The sequence below is a fragment of the Ranitomeya variabilis genome, chromosome 6, assembly GCF_051348905.1.
Source record: "Ranitomeya variabilis isolate aRanVar5 chromosome 6, aRanVar5.hap1, whole genome shotgun sequence".
NCBI classification, from domain to species: Eukaryota; Metazoa; Chordata; class Amphibia; order Anura; family Dendrobatidae; genus Ranitomeya; species Ranitomeya variabilis.
In genome coordinates, this window is record NC_135237.1 from 166062896 (window position 1) to 166081919 (window position 19024).

At 41.6% G+C, this 19024-nt stretch overlaps 1 protein-coding gene across 1 annotated transcript in view; it reads right to left on the minus strand.

The window, feature by feature from the left end:
* Positions 1-330: 330 nt before the first annotated feature.
* Positions 331-19024, minus strand: part of CDK13 (cyclin dependent kinase 13) — a 62030-nt gene continuing 43336 nt past the window's right edge. The window contains exons 9-14 of the mRNA XM_077269209.1: positions 12259-12336; positions 6196-6312; positions 5986-6117; positions 4819-5021; positions 3918-4373; positions 331-2249 (exon numbers count right to left, since the gene is read on the minus strand). Of these exons, the coding sequence (XP_077125324.1) occupies positions 1414-2249; positions 3918-4373; positions 4819-5021; positions 5986-6117; positions 6196-6312; positions 12259-12336 (1822 nt within the window). The 3' untranslated portion in view covers positions 331-1413. The remainder of the gene's footprint in view (positions 2250-3917; positions 4374-4818; positions 5022-5985; positions 6118-6195; positions 6313-12258; positions 12337-19024) is intronic.

Here is a 19024-nt window from a genome sequence, read left to right on the forward strand (position 1 = left end):
CTTTTTTTTTTATGTCTTTCTGGGCACAGACCACATTAAACACATTAAAAGTTAAGTGTGCAGGGAAGCAATGAGCCTGTAAAAGCAAAATGGTGCAAAATACATAATAAATAATATATATCCCAAAATGTGACAATCCCCTTTAAAAGGGTAACTGTACTTTCAAGACACTTTTCTAAATAAGCTGTCCTGTGTGAGTATGTGAGGAATACTTGCCCACTGCAGACTCTCTACTTTGCAGACTTGTGGAAGGAGATTAGAGCTACTAGGTTTCCTGACCGCACACAAACTGGGATTCCTACTCTTAATTTTTTTTTTTTTTTTTTTAAAGCATACAGAGACAAGCGGCAACAGCATGGCAGAAATTATACAGCACAGCTGAGCTGTGTGGATGCGAATCCGCTCTGGAAAGAAGTAAAACACTTGTTAGAAAGTTTACCTCTGCCTGTATCCTCTCCCTGCTCCTCCCTTCCCCACAGAGCAGAATGGCCTGTGTCACATGACAGCTGCGATCTATCTGGTCTGAGCATTAGGGATCGGACATAGTTTTTCAGAGTGAGTGACTATTCCAGGAGGCAGGGGAAGGAGTGCCATAAATATGGAAGGAAGCAAATTTCTCCAATCTGAAATATTACAAAAATTTCTTGTATTTACCTGTACTACTGATTTATGCAAAGTATGTTGAAAGTACAGATGAAAGAATTTGGCACACTTAAAGGTACGCAGGTATACAGCAATTCATTACACCACGCGATATGATTTTAAGAATGAATCACAGTTCAAGTGCGAGACTCATAACATCTCATGCAAGATCAGACTTCTGAGCGTTTTAATCAACGTTTATTTCCTTACACTTGATGGAAACAAAACAGTTGATAAAACGTTTGCATCACAAGGAAAATGTGTTTAGGATTTTTTTTTGTCTGTAATGAGCACATTTCACAATGACACAAAGCGGTGAGAATGGACAGTGACCTTTGACTAAAAGGTAGTACAAAGAAACAGATATCAAGGAAGTAAAGCACTGCCCTGGCGTTACCAAATATTGGTCCAAATGTACAAAAAATAAGCACGAATGTGCTAAATTCTGCAAAACTTCTGCAAGTGCGAGGGGACAAAACGAAACGGATTTCCTTAAAATGAATATCCAACTAAAAATGAAGGTACAAAATAAAGATTTTCACTAGCAGGTGTAAATTATTGAGCTCTCAAACGCAGAATCAATTGCAGTTATCCCCATACCTCCCACTGGGTGCTGTTGTATTGCATGACCATTTTATACATAAAAATAAAGCTGTAGTCCAATCAGTTATCAAGTCTACTATACAGCTGCTGTAAAATGCAGCCATGACGAAAAGTAAAAAGTCATTCCAGATAGAAATATTTAGCCTGAGGGAAGGGGGGGGAAATTAATTAGAATGGTAAACCCCTCCCCCGACCTCTGACATAGGTGCCCATATGTCCTCCATGTCCTTGAGAGAAGGGGGGACCCTGGTGAGGAGATGCCCACGCCGGTCTGTGCATTATAGCGGGTAAACCAAGATGTTCTGGTACATTAGTGCTGAAGCCAAAATTAGGCATTTTTGTTGGCAAGTTACGATTGTCCAACCCTGCAGGGAGATTGTTTCCCAAAAGCATTGTTGGGCTTTGACTATACTCAAATCTGTGGTCTTTATCACCACTGAATAACATGGAGCCAGCACTGAGGTAGCTGTCCCTGTAAGTGGTGGCAGAGTTACAAAAGGGCTCAGGAAAAGCCGGATGCGGATGTGCCGGGAGCGGATGTGGCGGGAGCTGGGTACTGATGTGAGATGAAGTACTGTAGTTGTCGACAGGGTGATTTTCAAGATGTCCTTCCAAAACAGAAACACCAGGCACGTTAGCAGCCATGTCACTGCTGTATGTGGATGGCAGAAAAGTTTGTCCAAAATTTTCAGGGCAGTCCGGTGCCTTCAGAAAAGGTGCCCCCCCAGTGTAATCTGTACCAATGTTGTCCTGTTCCTGAGCCTGGTGATGAGAAATAATCTCTAAGAGTGCTGCCTTCACTTGTGCATGGTCGTCACCAGCAGGCACGCTGGCATGCTGTACCTGCTGCCTCTCTGTCCGGTAATCAAGGTCTTCCTCACCCACAGGAGGAGGTTCTGGTGGCTCAGGAGGCCGCTGATCTGGAGGCAAGATATGAGGAAGGTTTTGTTCATTTGGTAGGTCTTTCAGAGTCGGCTCAAGAATGTCCTCACTGACATCTTCAACTAAAACAAGGAAAAAAAAAAAAAGACATTTTTGTAGACAATGGGGGAGATTTGTCAGGCTAAATGCATGCAATTTGCACCAAAACAACAACTTTTATGACTTGCACCATATTTATGTGTTTTAGACACTTTATGAACCTAACCATGACATACAAAGCCATCCACAACCTGTCTCCTCCATACATCTGTGACCTCGTCTCCCGGTACTTTCCTGCACGCAACCTCTGATCCTCACAAGATCTCCTTCTCTACTCCCCTCTTATCTCCTCTTCCCACATCGTATACAAGATTTCTCTGGCGCTTCCCCCCTACTCTGGAACGCTCTACCACAACATATCAGACTCTCGCCTACCATCAAAACCTTCAAAAAGAGCCTGAAGACCCACCTCTTCCGATAAGCTTACAACCTGCAGTAACCACCGATCGACCAAACCGCTGCATGACCAGCTCTATCCTCACCTAGTGTATCCTCACCCAGCCCTTGTAGATTGCGAGCCTTCGCGGGCAGGGTCCTCTCTCCTCCTGTACCAGTTATGACTAGTATTGATTAAGATTATTGTACTTTTTATTATGTATACCCCTCCTCACATGTAAAGCGCCATGGAACAAATGGCGCTGTAATAATAAATAATAATAAATAATAATAATAACCTTGTCTGATAAGAGGCTATGGCTTCCCCAAGATGTGGCGTTGAAAGGTGTGTGGCACCATGCATCTAAAGATGATTTTGGCTTGTGCTCTGGTTTATTTATTTACTTATTTAATTATTTTTTTAAGTACGGTAAGCCAAATAGATTGCAAACTTTGACTAGGCAGTCTTGAGATGCACCAGATTTATCAAACAGCAGGAACCACTATAATAAAAGTGGAATATTGTAAGACTGTCTAGTTGAAGTTTGCAAAGTCATAGTATTAGTATACATGCATCAATATTGTACACCTAATGTCATAGTCCGGCATGGCAGGAACCCCACAAAACCTTCCCCAGTTGTAATGTAATGTCACGTGACTGCTTAAGCCAAATCAGTGACCGATTATTGGCTGCAGCTCTCATTATACCAACACAGACACCTTTTCTGATGGAATACTGAAGAGCTGCAGCCAATCCGTAGCCACCGATTGGCTGCAATGGTAAAGTGACCGCTGGGAGACATAGCGCCAGCATCACACAAACGGCACTAGTCAATTGGTGTACAATTCATTAGGATTATATAATGCATGTGTTCTTCCATTATTAGCAAATGCTTCTCCTGTTGCACTGTATCCTGCTCACTCACATACTAAACAGTAACAGAAAACAGAACCTTCCAGTGGCCATGTTACTACAGCAGAACAGCCCGAGCCGCCATGACATATGTGATCGCACTAGTCAGCACAAGAACCTGCAGAGCTGTCAACTCAAGCAGCATGGCCTACTGTAAAAAGACCATGGACATATGTATATACCTATACATTAATAGTCTTACAATACACTATTACTTTATACTCCATGGTGCGTTCTAGGTCTGACATACGAACGACGGTCATTAACACCTTTTGGCATTGTAAAAAGCTGGCTGGAACCACATTTAGATTTTAACATACGAAAAACTAAATGACGTTTCAGGAAAAGGCTTGACTTTACACATTTCTTCTATCTTTACTGTTCAAGCGGTCACATTACGTACCAGTAGGCGCAGGACTGGGAGGTCGCATGGGCTTTAGGGTCTCCTCAACTACCTTATTCTCAGAGGCCACCTCGGCTACCTCAGCACCTTGTTTTTGCTCCTGTTCTTTTAACATCTGAGACAATAAGACAGCAAAGGTGCTTTGAATAGGTGTTTGAGACGCTTCTCCCGTGGTCTTCGGTAACGTCAATGCTGTTGTGGAAGCCAGCTCAGCAGAGGGGGCTGCAGCTGGAAGAAGGGGCTCTTCTTTAGATTCTGGTGCTTTATTACTTGATGCTAGAATACCAGCTGGAAGATTCAGATTATTCAGCTGCTGCTCAGTTTCAGGGTTCACCTTAATGTTCATAACCTGGGCAAACTGTGCCATACTGACATTCGTCTGGGACTGGGACTGAAGTAAGTTCAGCAATATAGCCATTTGACTTGGATTCAGCTGCTGACCGCTACTTAAGAGACCTTCAAAAACAAAAGTATAAATATCAATCAGTATACACTGTGGAATCTATGGTGAGAACTTGTCAAACCATTTGACTGGTTTTAGGAACATGCTGAATCCCATCCTCAATATCACCAGAGAGATAATCGTAAAATTGCGTAAAATTAAAAGAAGCTACAATAAAAATGAACACACAAAGCCACCATCAATACAATAATATACAGTGCAAGTGCTCAATAAGTCAGTGTCCATATAAAAGGATTCCATCTCACCAATGTACCATGATGAGACCTGTTCCTCCAGGCAGAATAGTAGGAGCAGATATAACAGGGATCATCTAGATTTAACCCTTTCATGCCCCATTAATTGCTCCTACCCTGACAAGGGCAGTACCCAAGTGTATCACTTCCTAAAAAGGTACCCCAAAGAGATGTTGGCCACAAATACTAAACATGTCCTGCTTACCTAATCCAACACCAGGAAATCCCTGAGTTTTTTGAGAAGATGTCTGTCCTCCCTGGGGTGTGCTATTTCTGCTATCATCCAGACCTACAGATAAGTCTTTTCTTGGTAGTTTTGGTGCTATTGCATCATCAGCCATTCCCATTTGTTTTTGTCTTCTTCGCTTTTTACTCCATAATTCATGGCAATCTTGCCAAAGAGGAAGGCTGTATATATATAAAAAAATACAATTATACAAATATATAAACAATATAGACAAATGTCAATTATGTATATAAAAAAAAAAAGTTAAATGTTTAACCACTTAATGACCATCAATATATCTTTTTATAGCAATCATAAAAAAAAGGGCCTTAATTCTCAGTGGCGACTTGAGTAAATGGAAACAGCAGGGGTTCTGTCTAAATGATTCTATTTCTTAGGGGATTTAGGGCCCGATGCATCATTTGCATTCACTTGCTGGCCACAAGTCGCACAAAACTCACCTGCTATAGACTGCGACTTGTCTGGAATGCGAGGCAGAATCACCAAAAATATATAATATAAATAAATCTTTATTAAAATAACATGAACAAAAAGTAGACATGAAAATTAAAAACAATGAAAAAGTAAAAAATGCTATGATACAGCACCAGAGGTGTCCAGATAAGGATCAACACCCTCCTTCAAGGAGCTCGCTCAGGTAACCCACAGTAATACAGCATTTGTCAAATTATAAATACAAGAAATAATGCCCTGGTGGTATATTATGGATTTTTCCTGGTTTGTAATTTTCATGTCTACTATTTGTTCAGGTTACATTAATAAAGATTTATATTACATATTTTTGGTGATCCCAACTTTATTGCACACCTCTGTTCTTCCTACACTCATGTCTGGCTCAGGTGTGTAGTTGGTGATCCCACTATATTAGTTGTGCCCTCAGTTTTCCTAAATATTGTCTGTGACGTGGCCGTTCATCACAGCTCTAAAATAATGGAACGACACCAAGTTGCACATATGTTGTCTAAGAATTGCTGTGCAGTGACATTTCCACACAGGATTTATCCACTGCAAAGTTTCCACAACAGCAAAATACACACTATAGAAAGCAGATTTCCTTGCAATAATCCTATGGATCTACAGGTGTAAACCTTTGAATAATGAAAGGGAGTGCTATACATTACTTACTCAGGCGGTGCCATTTTTGATGGATCTACGTCACGAAGGAACTCGCACTGCATAGCCTGCTCAGCTGTACACCGTTTGCTGGGATCCAGTGCTAGCATATGATCAAACAAATCTAATGCTGCAGTGGGTATGCTGCAAAACAAAGCAAAGGCTTGTATTCTGTACCACTGACAGTAAATAGCTTGGATGCCACATTCAGCCTGTACTTACAAAGCAAACTCTTCTCGGAGTTTTCGGCGATATTGCTTCTTTGGTTTCATGGTGTTGAAATATGGTAACTTTATCACATCAGGCCATACAGCAGGACAGGGACTACCACACATGCGACTTAGGGAGAAAACCAGACAAACAGAAAAAGGTAAGTGCTTAAGGAAATCTAAGACTACTAGTCTACAATAATTCATCATCGGTAAAATATAGACAAAACACACACGGCAGCCATATTTCTGGTCATCCATTTACAGGTTCTCTCTATTTAGGATTGTAATTAAAAAGGGAATTATCACTTTGAACATTTATGACAAATGTGTCCGGATATGCCAAGAACGTCTGACAAGTGTGGATCCCAAAGGTGTGAGCCACATATCTCTAGAACAGGGGTCCCCGACCCATCTGGTAAGAAAAAACACACACAGGTGGCGGTGAATGTCTGTTGAAGTGAAATAAAACAGCCAAACACGGCTACAAATGACTAGCATACACAATAAAGGCGACCTGGTGATTCAGGTTACTTTTCACAAAATATAAAAAAATCCACCACTGCAGAATAAAGTGAACAAAGATAAATATAATTACACTAGATGGTGGCCCGATTATAACGCATTGGGTATTCTAGAATATGTAGGTAGTTTATTTATCAGGATTTAAGAATAATGCAATGAATACACAGCTTTTTTCGGGGAAAATATATACATTATCAGTGAAGCGGTGTTTAAATCCCACGCCAGTGTCACTGATTGGTCGCGGCTGGCCGGGCGCAACCAATCAGTGCAGCGTGGTTTAAATCTCGAGCCAGTATCGCAGATTGGTCGACCAATCAGCAAAAGCGTGGTTCAAATCCCGTGCCAATTCGCGGCTGGACTGCGCAGTTGCTGATTGGTCACGGGCAGCTCGCGAGACCAATCAGCGACGCAGGATTTCCGTTACAGACAAACAGACAGAATTAGACGATTACTGTATATAGTAGATACACGATGCGTTAGAATCGGGCCACCATCTAGTATTCATATAAACATTGGTGCTTACATTTATGTTTTAACCCATTGGACACACTGCCATTGTTTTTCTCCTGTCTTTATTTTAAGAGTCAAAACTTTATTAGTCATCTATCGGTGTACGACAGCTTGTTTTCTACAGGATGACTTCTAGTTTTCAAAGAAACCATTTATTTTACCATATGATAAACTTAAACAGGGAAAATTTGTATTCTCTCCCTCACACATTGTCTTCCATGTTATTCTCTCCCTCACAGACTGTCCCTTCATGTTATTCTCGCCCTCACAGACTGTCCTCCATGTTATTCTCTTCTTCACAGACTGTCCTCCATGTTATTCCCTCCCTCAAACACTGTCTTCCATGTTATTCCCTCCCTCACACTGTCCTCCATGTTGTTCTCGCCCTCAGACTGTCCTCCATGTTATTCTCTCCCTCACAAATTCAAGGGAATGGAGCACACTCAGCAAATCAGGTGGTGCAGGCTGTACTTGGGAAGAACCCAATACCAGTCAAATAAGCGAGAAAACAACCGCACTCTCTCGGGTTATAGCTTGCAAAGTGGTGTATTTCTTCACATGTGTTTGACATTCAAATACATGTACACATACAGCAGGATAAGAAAAAAAAGTGACGTTTCGACCCAGTTCCGGGTCTTTCTCAAACTGAGTAGCTGATGCTGTTTGAAAATTTGAAATTAGGTCCCAAAAGCCCACATACTTCCAGGAAGCAGGATACCCCAGCGCCACACCAAGAGGAGCCCCTTTTGGGACCTAATTTCAAATTTTCAAACAGCATCAGCTACTCAGTTTGAGAAAGACCCGGAACTGGGTCGAAACGTCACTTTTTTTTTTCTTATCCTGCTGTATGTGTACATATATTTGAATGTTAAACACATGTGAATAAATACACCACTTTGCAATTCTCTCCCTCACAGACTGTCCTCCATGTTATTCTCTTCTTCACAGACTGTCCTCCATGTTATTCCCTCCCTCACACACTGACCTCCATGTCATTCTTGCCCTCTCAGACTGTCCTCCATGTTATTCTCTCCCTCGAAGACTGTCCTTCATGTTCTTCTCGCCCTCACAGACTGTCCTCCATGTTATTCTCTCCCTCACAGACTGTCCTCCATGTTATTCTCTCCCACACAGACTGTCCTCCATGTTATTCCCTCCCTCACACACTGTCCTCCATGTTATTCCCTCCCTCACACACTGACCTCCATGTTATTCTTGCCCTCTCAGACTGACCTCCATGTTATTCTCTCCCTCACAGACTGTCCTCCATGTTATTCTCGTTCTAGTATATGTATGTAGTTTATTTATGAACGTTGATTGGTCGAGGCCGGCCGAATGTGACCAATCAGTGACGCGGGATTTCGTTACAGACAAACAGACTCTTAGACAATTATATATAGAGATATGGTCTATCTTGGTGTGTTATCGTGACGGTTCGGTCACAATGACCTTTATGAAACTAACACTGTGAATGATAAGTCAACACTGAAACATGCACATTTAGACATCAAAATACAATAACATTTGAAATGAAGTTTACTTAATTTGAGATGAGATTCTGCCAGAGAGGGGGCAGGAGGGGCAACAGAGGGCACAAGAGAGGGGAAGCAACAGAAAGAGGGCAAGAGATAGGGAGAAAAAGGGCAAGATGGATCTCAGAAAATGAAAATCCCTCATCCCTGCCTCTCCGACGACAGATTTTTGCATTGTGTTTATTTATAGACATTTTATCTTCATTTTTAACATCGATTTATGGAAAGTTTGCTGAAACATCAGCGACACTTTAACCTCTTGATTTAATAGGATGTTGTATTCACTTCCGGGGAAGGAGTCCTCACGTGTGGAGGGGGTTCAGGAGTTGAGGTACCGACTATATTACATAGTCAGCATTTGTCTCCAGTAGCCAAGGCTGGTGCAGATTTCCAACCATGATAATCTTGTGTGTGTTGCTTTCAATCTCTGACAGCGACATTTAAATGGAACATTTATTACTCAACAACTGCAATGCAATAGCGTGGGTCTGGTGCGTTCTGTCAGGGGGTCTCTGGAAGCTTTTTGGCCTCCAAACATGTATTACGGCATCAAAAGAGTTCAATTTTGGTCTCCTCTGACTAGGCTCTATTCTCACAGTATTTTACAGGCTTGCCTAATGTTTATGAGCAAACGATAAACGCACTTGAACATGCTTTTTGTTCAGCAATGAAGCTTTGCATACAGTCTCTTAATATTGAGTACATTACTTATGGTTTTCCTTGAAACATTTGTACGCAGGTCTTTCTGTAGATCTTCACGTGTGGTCCTTGGCTCTTGGACAACTCTTCTGACAATTCTTTCCACTCTTCAATTTGAAATCTTGCACAGAGCACCTGGTCATAGGCGGTTAATGGTGAAATTATGTTCTTTCCACTTCCAGATTATGGCTCCAACAGTGCACATTGGAACCTTCAGTAGTTTAGAGATTCTTCTGTAACTAATGCCATCAGTAGGTTTTGCACCAATAAGGTTGCGAAGGTCCTGAGACAGCTCACTGGTTTTACCCATCATGAGATATTTCGAATGTAGCATTTTGTTAATGACACACCTTTTTTTAAGGCAGGATTGCCTTCTAATTACTGATAGATTTCAGCAGGTGTCATGACTTTCCATGGCTTTTTTGCACATCTCTTTCTTCATGCGTTTAATATTTGGTCCCTGTGTCTGTTCTCATTATTACATATAACTTAATTGATGGACATTGTTCTGCCCATTCTAACGAAGGACAGGGTGTTCGTATCATGCATTAAAGTTTTAGTACTATAGTTTTGGTTTTGCTGTGTTATAGCACCACCCAGTGGTGGTTAAATTTATTACCTGTGTTTTTTTTTTTAGTAATAATCAGAGTGTTGCATCATGGGATAGGGAAATTCCATTTTCTCTCTGTGTACTGCCCGAGACACACGTGTTTATCTGCTGTGCTGGAAATACCTTACTTGCCATCCTGGTTAAGTTTATCCGGTAAGATTGTTATCCCTGTTCTTGCAATGTAGTGTTGTATAGAATGTGATTAACTGTATAGCAGCCAGTACACAGGAAATGTGATTACCAGGGACCTGCTGTATGTAGTTATGTAGAAATTGCACCATACTGTATGCTTTCCCTGTTAGTTGCAGTCGTGTATATACGCCCAATACTTACCCATATCATTTGTATTCTTATAGTTTTACCGCATTCATGTTTACCAATAAACAAGTTAGACTACAGTGAACAGTCTGCTTATTTGGGAGACAGAAGTGGTTTATGCCGTATGTCGGATCACACACCGTATCAACGTGTATGAAGACAGAACAGACATCTATAGTTTGATTTCTTTACCTGTGTGGATTGGATGGTTTGTTACTAGTGATGAGCGAGTGTGCTCGCTACGCAAGTCTGCATTGGGTGCTCGGGTACACACAGAGTATCATGGGTACTTTAACTACATAATTAAGTCTCCGCCCCAAATGGCAGGCAATCCCCGCAGCAAAAAAAAAAAAAACATGTGGGAATTGCCTGCCACACGCAGTCAATCCCTGCATGTTTTCTGGCTGTCACACCCACAATACTCGGTGCCTACCAGAGCACCAAATGAAACTTGAGAAGCGAGCACACTTGTTCATCACTAGTTCTTACAGACATCTGGTGAGAATTTCATGTCAATAGCACCTTTAGAAATATATTTACTTAGACAATTGGTGACATGTTCAATGAGACCTTGGCACAGATTGTGGAATAAAATAATGCACTCCACAAATTAATTACAACATACAAAAGGTCTCTATATACATACATTGCTCTTAAGGGGAATCAGCCATGTCCCAAAACGCTGTTAAAGGGAACCTGTCACCAGTTTTGCGAAATAGCAGCTATAAATATCACCTTATTCAACATCTGCTATGCATTCCCTAAATCCTTGTATAACCCCGACTCCCCCCTTGTATACTCCTGAAAATCATTTTTAATTTCTCCCGTGCTGTATGGTAATCTTCTCAGTCCAGTCCGATGGGCGTGGTTTCAGGCCTCTGCATCCCTCCTCCGGCTTCTGCTCGCTGTCCTCCCAACATGGATAATGATCCACATCGCCATGGATCATATCGCGCCTTTGCCCAACTGCGGGCAAAGCCAAAAAACAAGTGCGCATGGGTTGGCAAACGAAGTTCTGGTACACGAGCCGGAAGTACGTGTGTCGGTGCATGACCCTTCTGTTATTCGTCTTGGCCTACAGTTGGGCAAATTATATTACGCAGGTGCGAAATGCGATATTTCTAAGCAGGCGCGAGATGTCGATCGGTGATGTGGATGACGCAAGAGGCATCATCCATGAAGTAGGACGACGAGCCGATGGGAGGGATGGAGAGGCCCGAAACCACGCCAATCAGGCCGGACTGAGAAGATTACCATACAGCGCAGGAGAAATTAAAAAGGTTTTCTGGAGTATACAGGGGGAGCCCGGAGGTTATATAAGGATTTAGGGAATGCAGCGCAGATGCTGAATAAGGTGATATTTTTAGCTGCTATGTCTCAAAACTAGTGACAGGTTCCCTTTAAGCTGCAGATATGGAGTTAATCTGTAGGTTAATAGTGTTCTATAGATGTGCAGCCGCTGCACTGAAAGCTCGGCTACCAGGAGGAAATTAATTTTATTATTCCTGGCAGCCTCTAGCTTTCAGTCCTAGAGGCGCGGTCGGAGCGGCTTTGAATACTGCTCAATGCATAGTGAGCAGCGGCTATAACAAAGCCCTGGCACCGAATGCCAGAGGGCTCTTCAGTGCAGAGCCAGCTGCCAGTCAGTGTCGGGGCATGGGTACGGCCACCACTCACTACGTACTGAGCGGTGACTTAAGCCGCATCTCTACAACTGAAACCTGGGAGGAATAAAGTTCTATTCTTCCCAGCAGCAGCTGCACGGCTCCAGAGTGCTGTTCACCTACAGAATAACGCATATCTGCAGGTTAATAGCATATTTCTTACATGACAGGTTCCCTTTGATATTTTCTTACGTTTTAAAAGCATGTCTGACCCTCACCTTATGAGTTCAAGTTGTGCTAATTCTTGATTTGCCTGGAAGATCGGTTTCTTTGTAAACAGCTCACCAAGAATACACCTGTCAAAGTATGAAGACTATGTTAACTCAGACTGTTGTGAAATGGTTTACGAGACACGAGCAAAGGCAATTACTACATTATCGTGGTTTTCCTTATGTTGCCTTCAACAGGTCAAATGTCCCTCTAAACAACTACGATATTCAGATTTATCCTACAATATTTCACATATACAGTACTGTGATAGGTGGCTGTGCAAAAAACGGTAAAAGTAAGAATATGATAAAAAAATACAAGTGTTAATAGTTTACCTTTATCAATAAGCAAAATGAAAAGTGAATGAACGAAAGCACAAACTAAATCAAATATTTGGTTTGATCATCCCTTGCCTTCAAAACAGCATTAACGTAATTGATTCTTCTAGGTACACTTGTATTTTTGTACAGGGAGGTTGTTCGAAACATCTTGAAGCTAACCACAGATCTTCTTTGGTTACCTCCCCTTTGAGAAAGCCATCGTGCGAAACGCGCGTCAGGGGTAGTGGGAAGGCAACACACAGACCGTGACCGACTATGGGTAAGTCCTTATTGGGTGAAGGCTATTGGCTATACTAATTCATGAGTATGCAGTATGTGTAGAGGGCGGTGTTCCCTCTGAGACTTTTTTCAAATATATTGTATTATACCATTTTAGACTTACCCGGGTCATATTTGGCAGTGTGCCCTATCTCTCAGTGTACTGGTTGTTTTCCTCCTGTCCGCATGCTGGAATCTTGATACGTATTCTGTCATGCTGTTGTATTTTATCTACACAATTTGTTGTTTGTATTTTTAAATAAAATTTAATGTTTTTTTCTATGATATCGAGTATCTATACTCATTTTGTTCGCTAGTATTTGATATGTTTCCTTGGGAGTGATGCTCCTTTAGATTTATTCTGATATTGGGAGAGTCTTTTCTGACTATTTAATATGCTCTCGGCCATTTATAGATGCTTATTGATTATTGTGTAGATCTTCTGTGATGTAGGCTTATGCAAATCCTTCTGTCCCTTCCCAATATCCCACACAGACTGTATGATGATGACGAGGGTATGATGTTGAAGCCGTATAAACAGTTACATAACTCCTTGCTCTCTATTATGAAGAAGATAGATCTCAAATTAGGGATGAGCGAGCACTAAAATGCTCAGTTTGATTAACAGGTATAATGGGAGACAATGTGAAATTCAAGCAATTTTCAGGCAGACCCTACAAGGAAGTCTGGGGGGCAGTGAAAATGTTGAAATGGATGGAACAAGTGCTGAATGGAAGTAGAACAGCATGGGGAAGACCCCTGGAAGCATCTCGGACTCCCAGATCGCAGGGTGAACAATGGTGTCACTTTTACTCCACTTACATATTCCTCTGTATGGCTTATGACAGGTCACTAATCCATCGCTACTGCGCAGGCGCCACCATCTTAGTGGAGATAATTATTTTGCCTCTAGCAAAATGACGCCGGTTGCCATCTGCATGAATAATGTAAATTTTTTTTTACAAATCAATAAGATATGCAATATTTAAAATAGGGGGCAGGTCACTGAGGGATAAGCCATTTAGATGAATACCTAATCAGAGCACCACATGAAGCCCCCCCACAGGCCTCCCCGAAGCACGAGAATCTCATTACCTGAAAACAAAGATTAAACAACAACCACAAGATGGATTTACTCAACCCAGGTATCATTTTGATGTGTATAATGGCACCGACCTGACACTGTGTGTAGGTTACTCAGCACAATCCTGCTGACAGGTTCCCCTTAACCCCTTCACCCCCAAGGGTGGTTTGCACGTTAATGACCGGGCCAATTTTTACAATTCTGACCACTGTCCCTTTATGAGGCTATAACTCTGGAACGCTTTGACGGATCTTGGCGATTCTGACATTGTTTTCTCGTGACATATTGTACTTCATGTTAGTGGTAAAATTTATTCGATATAACTTGCGTTTATTTGTGAAAAAAATGGAAATTTGGCGAAAATTTTGCAATTTTCCAACTTTGAATTTTTATGCCCTTAAATCACAGACATATGTCACGCAAAATACTTAATAAGTAACATTTCCCACATGTCTACTTTATATCAGTACAATTTTCGAACCAAAATTTTTTTTTGTGACGGAGTTATAAGGGTTAAAAGTTGACCAGCAATTTCTCATTTTTACAACACCATTTTTTACAACACCATTTTTTTTTAGGGACCACATCTCATTTGAAGTCATTTTGAGGGGTCTATATGATAGAAAATACTCAAGTGTGACACCATTCTAAAAACTGCACCCCTCAAGGTGCTCAAAACCACATTCAAGAAGTTTATTAACCCTTCAGGTGTTTCACAGGAATTTTTGGAATGTTTAAATAAAAATGAACATTTAACTTTTTTTCACACAAAATTTATTTCAGCTCCAATTTGTTTTATTTTACCAAGGGTAACAGGAGAAAATGGACCCCCAAAGTTGTTGTACAATTTGTCCTGAGTACGCTGATACCCCATATGTGGGGGTAAACCACTGTTTGGGCGTATGGCAGAGCTCGGAAGGAAAGGAGCGCCATTTGACTTTTCAATGCAAAATTGACTGGAATTGAGATGGGACGCCATGTTGCGTTTGGAGAGCCCCTGATGTGCCTAAACACTGAAACCCCCTACAAGTGACACCATTTTGGAAAGTAGACCCCCTAAGGAACTTATCTTGATGTGTGGTGAGCACTTTGACCCACCAAGTGCTTCACAGAAGTTTATAATGCAGAGCCGTAAAAATAAAAAATCATATTTTTTCACAAAAATGATCTTTTCGCCCCCAATTTTTTATTTTCCCAAGGGTAAGAGAAGAAATTGGACCCCAAAAAATGTTGTGCAATTTGTCCTGAGTACGATGATACCCCATATGTGGGTGTAAACCATTGTTTGGGCGCATGGCAGAGCTTGGAAGGGAAGGAGCGCCATTTGACTTTTCAATGCAAAATTGACTGGAATTGAGATGGGACGCCATGTTGCGTTTGGAGAGCCCCTGATGTGCCTAAACACTGAAACCCCCTACAAGTGACACCATTTTGGAAAGTAGACCCCCTAAGGAACTTATCTAGATGTGTGGTGAGCACTTTGACCCACCAAGTGCTTCACAGAAGTTTATAATGCAGAGCCGTAAAAATAAAAAATCATATTTTTTCACAAAAATGATCTTTTCGCCCCCAATTTTTTATTTTCCCAAGGGTAAGAGAAGAAATTGGACCCCAAAAAATGTTGGCCAATTTGTCCTGAGTACGCTGATACCCCATATGTGGGTGTAAACCATTGTTTGGGCGCATGGCAGAGCTTGGAAGGGAAGGAGCGCCATTTGACTTTTCAATGCAAAATTGACTGGAATTGAGATGGGACGCCATGTTGCGTTTGGAGAGCCCCTGATGTGCCTAAACATTGAAACTCCCTACAAGTGACACCATTTTGGAAAGTAGACCCCCTAAGGATCTTATCTAGATGTGTTTTGAGAGCTTTGAACCCCCAAGTGTTTCACTACAGATTATAACGCAGAGCCGTGAAAATAATTTTTATTTTTTTTCTCAAAAATGATTTTTTAGCACCCAGCTTTGTATTTTTACAAGGGTAACAGAATAAATTGGACCCCAAAATTTGTTTTCCAATTTGTCCTGAGTACGCTGATACCCCATATGTGGGGGGGAACCACTGTTTGGGCGCATGACAGAGCTCGGAAGGGAAGGAGCGCCATTTGGAATGCAGACTTAAATGGATTGGTCAGCAGCCGTCACGTTGCATTTGCAGAGCCCCTGATGTACCCAAACAGTACAAACCCCCCACAAGTGACCCCATATTGGAAACTAGACCTCCCAAGGAACTTATCTAGATGTGTTTTGAGAACTTTGAACCCCCAAGTGTTTCACTAAAGTTTATAGCGCAAAGCCGTGAAAATAAAAATTCTTTTTTTTTTTTCACAAAAATGATTTTTTAGCCCCCAGTTTTGTATTTTTACAAGGGTAACAGGATAAATTAGACCCCAAAAGTTGTTGTCCAATTTGTCCTGAGTACGCTGATACCCCATATGTGGGGGGGAACCACTGTTTGGGTGCATGACAGAGCTCGGAAGGGAAGGAGCGCCATTTGGAATGCAGCCTTAAATGGATTGGTCTGCAGGCGTCACGTTGCATTTGCAGAGCCCCTGATGTACCCAAACAGTACAAACCCCCCACAAGTGACCCCATATTGGAAACTAGACCTCCCAAGGAACTTATCTAGATGTGTTGTGAGAACTTTGAACCCCCAAGTGTTTCACTACAGTTTATAACGCAGAGCCGTGAAAATAAAACATCTTTTTTTTCCCACAAAAATGATTTTTAGCCCCCCAAATTTTTATTTTCCTAAGGATAACAAGAGAACTTGGACCCCAGAAGTTGTTGTTCAATTTGTACCGAGTACGCTGATAACACATATGTTGGGGTAAACCCCTTTTTGGGCGCACGGGAGAGCTCGGAAGGGAAGGAGCACTGTTTTACTTTTTCAACGCAGAATTGGCTGGAATTGAGATTGGACGCCATGTCGCGCTTGGAGAGCCCCTGATGTGCCTGGACAGTGGAAACTCCCCAATTCTACCTGAAACCCTAACCCAAACACACCCCTAACCCTAATCCCAACAGTAACCCTAACCACACCCCTAGCCCTGACACACCCATAATTCTAATCCCAACCCTAATCCAAACGTAAATGTAATCCAAACCCTAACCCTAACTTTACCTCCAACCCTAGCCCTAACCCTAACCCTACCCCTAACCCTAAACGTGACTGAAATACGTGTCACTAAAATACGTGGCACTGAAATACGTGGCACTGAAATACGTGGCACTGAAATACGTGGCACTGAAATACGTGGCACTGAAATACGTGGCACTGAAATACGTGGCACTGAAATACGTGGCACTGAAATACGTGGCACTTAAATACGTGGCACTGAAATACGTGATACGTGGCACTTAAATACGTGGCACTGAAACACGTGGCACTGAAATACGTGATACGTGGCACTGAAATACGTGGCACTGAAATACGTGGCACTGAAATACGTGGCACTGAAATACGTGGCACTGAAATACGTGGCACTGAAATACGTGGCACTGAAATACGTGGCACTGAAATACGTGGCACTGAAACACGTGGCACTGAAACACGTGGCACTGAAATACGTGGCACTGAAATACGTGGCACTGAAATACGTGGCACTGAAATATGTGGCACTGAAATACGTGGCACTGAAACACGTGGCACTGAAATACGTGATACGTGGCACTGAAATACGTGGCACTGAAATACGTGGCACTGAAATACGTGGCACTGAAATACGTGGCACTGAAATACGTGGCACTGAAATACGTGGCACTGAAATACGTGGCACTATGACTGTCAGAAAATGTTCATTAAACGGTTAGGGATGAGTTTAGGGGTAGGGTTAGGGTTTGGATCCCTTTATCACCTTGATGGTGGTGGGTGGCTTTTCAGTGTGTTTTCTGTTTTTTTTCGATAAAAATGCATGCGTTTTTAACGCAAACAAACGCATGTGCTTAAAAACGCAAGAAAATACTGCAGGTTGTATTTCTGAAAATGAACGCATGCAGAAAAAAACCGCATGCGTTTGAAAACGCGACCAAACGCGTACAAAAAAAACGCATGCGTTTTCAATGTCAAATATAGGGAAAAAACGCATGCGTTTTTTTGTGCAAAAAACGCTGCAGACAAAAACGCAAGTGTGAAACCAGCGACGCTTTTTATAGCAAAAAAGTTTTTGCGTCTCCACATTTTGAGACCTATAATTTTTCCACATTTTGCTCCACAGAGTCATGTGAGGTCTTGTTTTTTGCGGGACGAGTTGACGTTTTTTGTGGTAACATTTTCGGACACGTGACCATTTTTGATCGCTTTTTATTCCGATTTTTGTGAGGCAGAATGACCAAAAACCTGCTATTCATGAATTTCTTTTGGGAGAGGCGTTTATACCGTTCCGCGTTTGGTAAAATTGATAAAGCAGTTTTATTCGTCGGGTCAGTACGATTACAGCGATATCTCATTTATATCATTTTTTTATGTTTTGGCGCTTTTATACGATAAAAACTAAAATATAGAAAAAATAATTATTTTGGTATCGCTTTATTCTCAGGACTATAACTTTTTTATTTTTTTGCTGATGATGCTGTATGGCGGCTTGTTTTTTGCGGGACAAGATGACGTTTTCAGCGGTACCATGGATATTTATATCAGTCTTTTTGATCGTGTGTTATTCCACTTTTTGTTCGGCGGTATGGTAATAAAGCGTTGTTTTTTGCCTCGTTTTTTTTTTTTTTTTTTCTTACGGTGTTTACTGAAGGGGTTAACTAGTGGGGCAGTTTTATAGGTTGGGTCGTTACGGACGCGGCGATACTAAATATGTGTACTTTTATTGTTTTGTTTTTTTTATTTAGATAAAGAAATGTATTTATGGGAATAATATATTTTTTTTTATTATTATTTATTTAGGAATTTTTTTTTTTTTTTTTTTTTTTTTTACACATGTGGAAAAATTTTTTTTTTACTTTTTTACTTTGTCCCAGGGGGGGACATCACAGATCATTGATCTGGCAGTGTGCACAGCACTCTGCCAGATCGACGATCTGCTGTGCAGGGCTGCAGGCTTTCCAAGTGTCTGCTCTGAGCAGACACTCGGTAAGCCACCT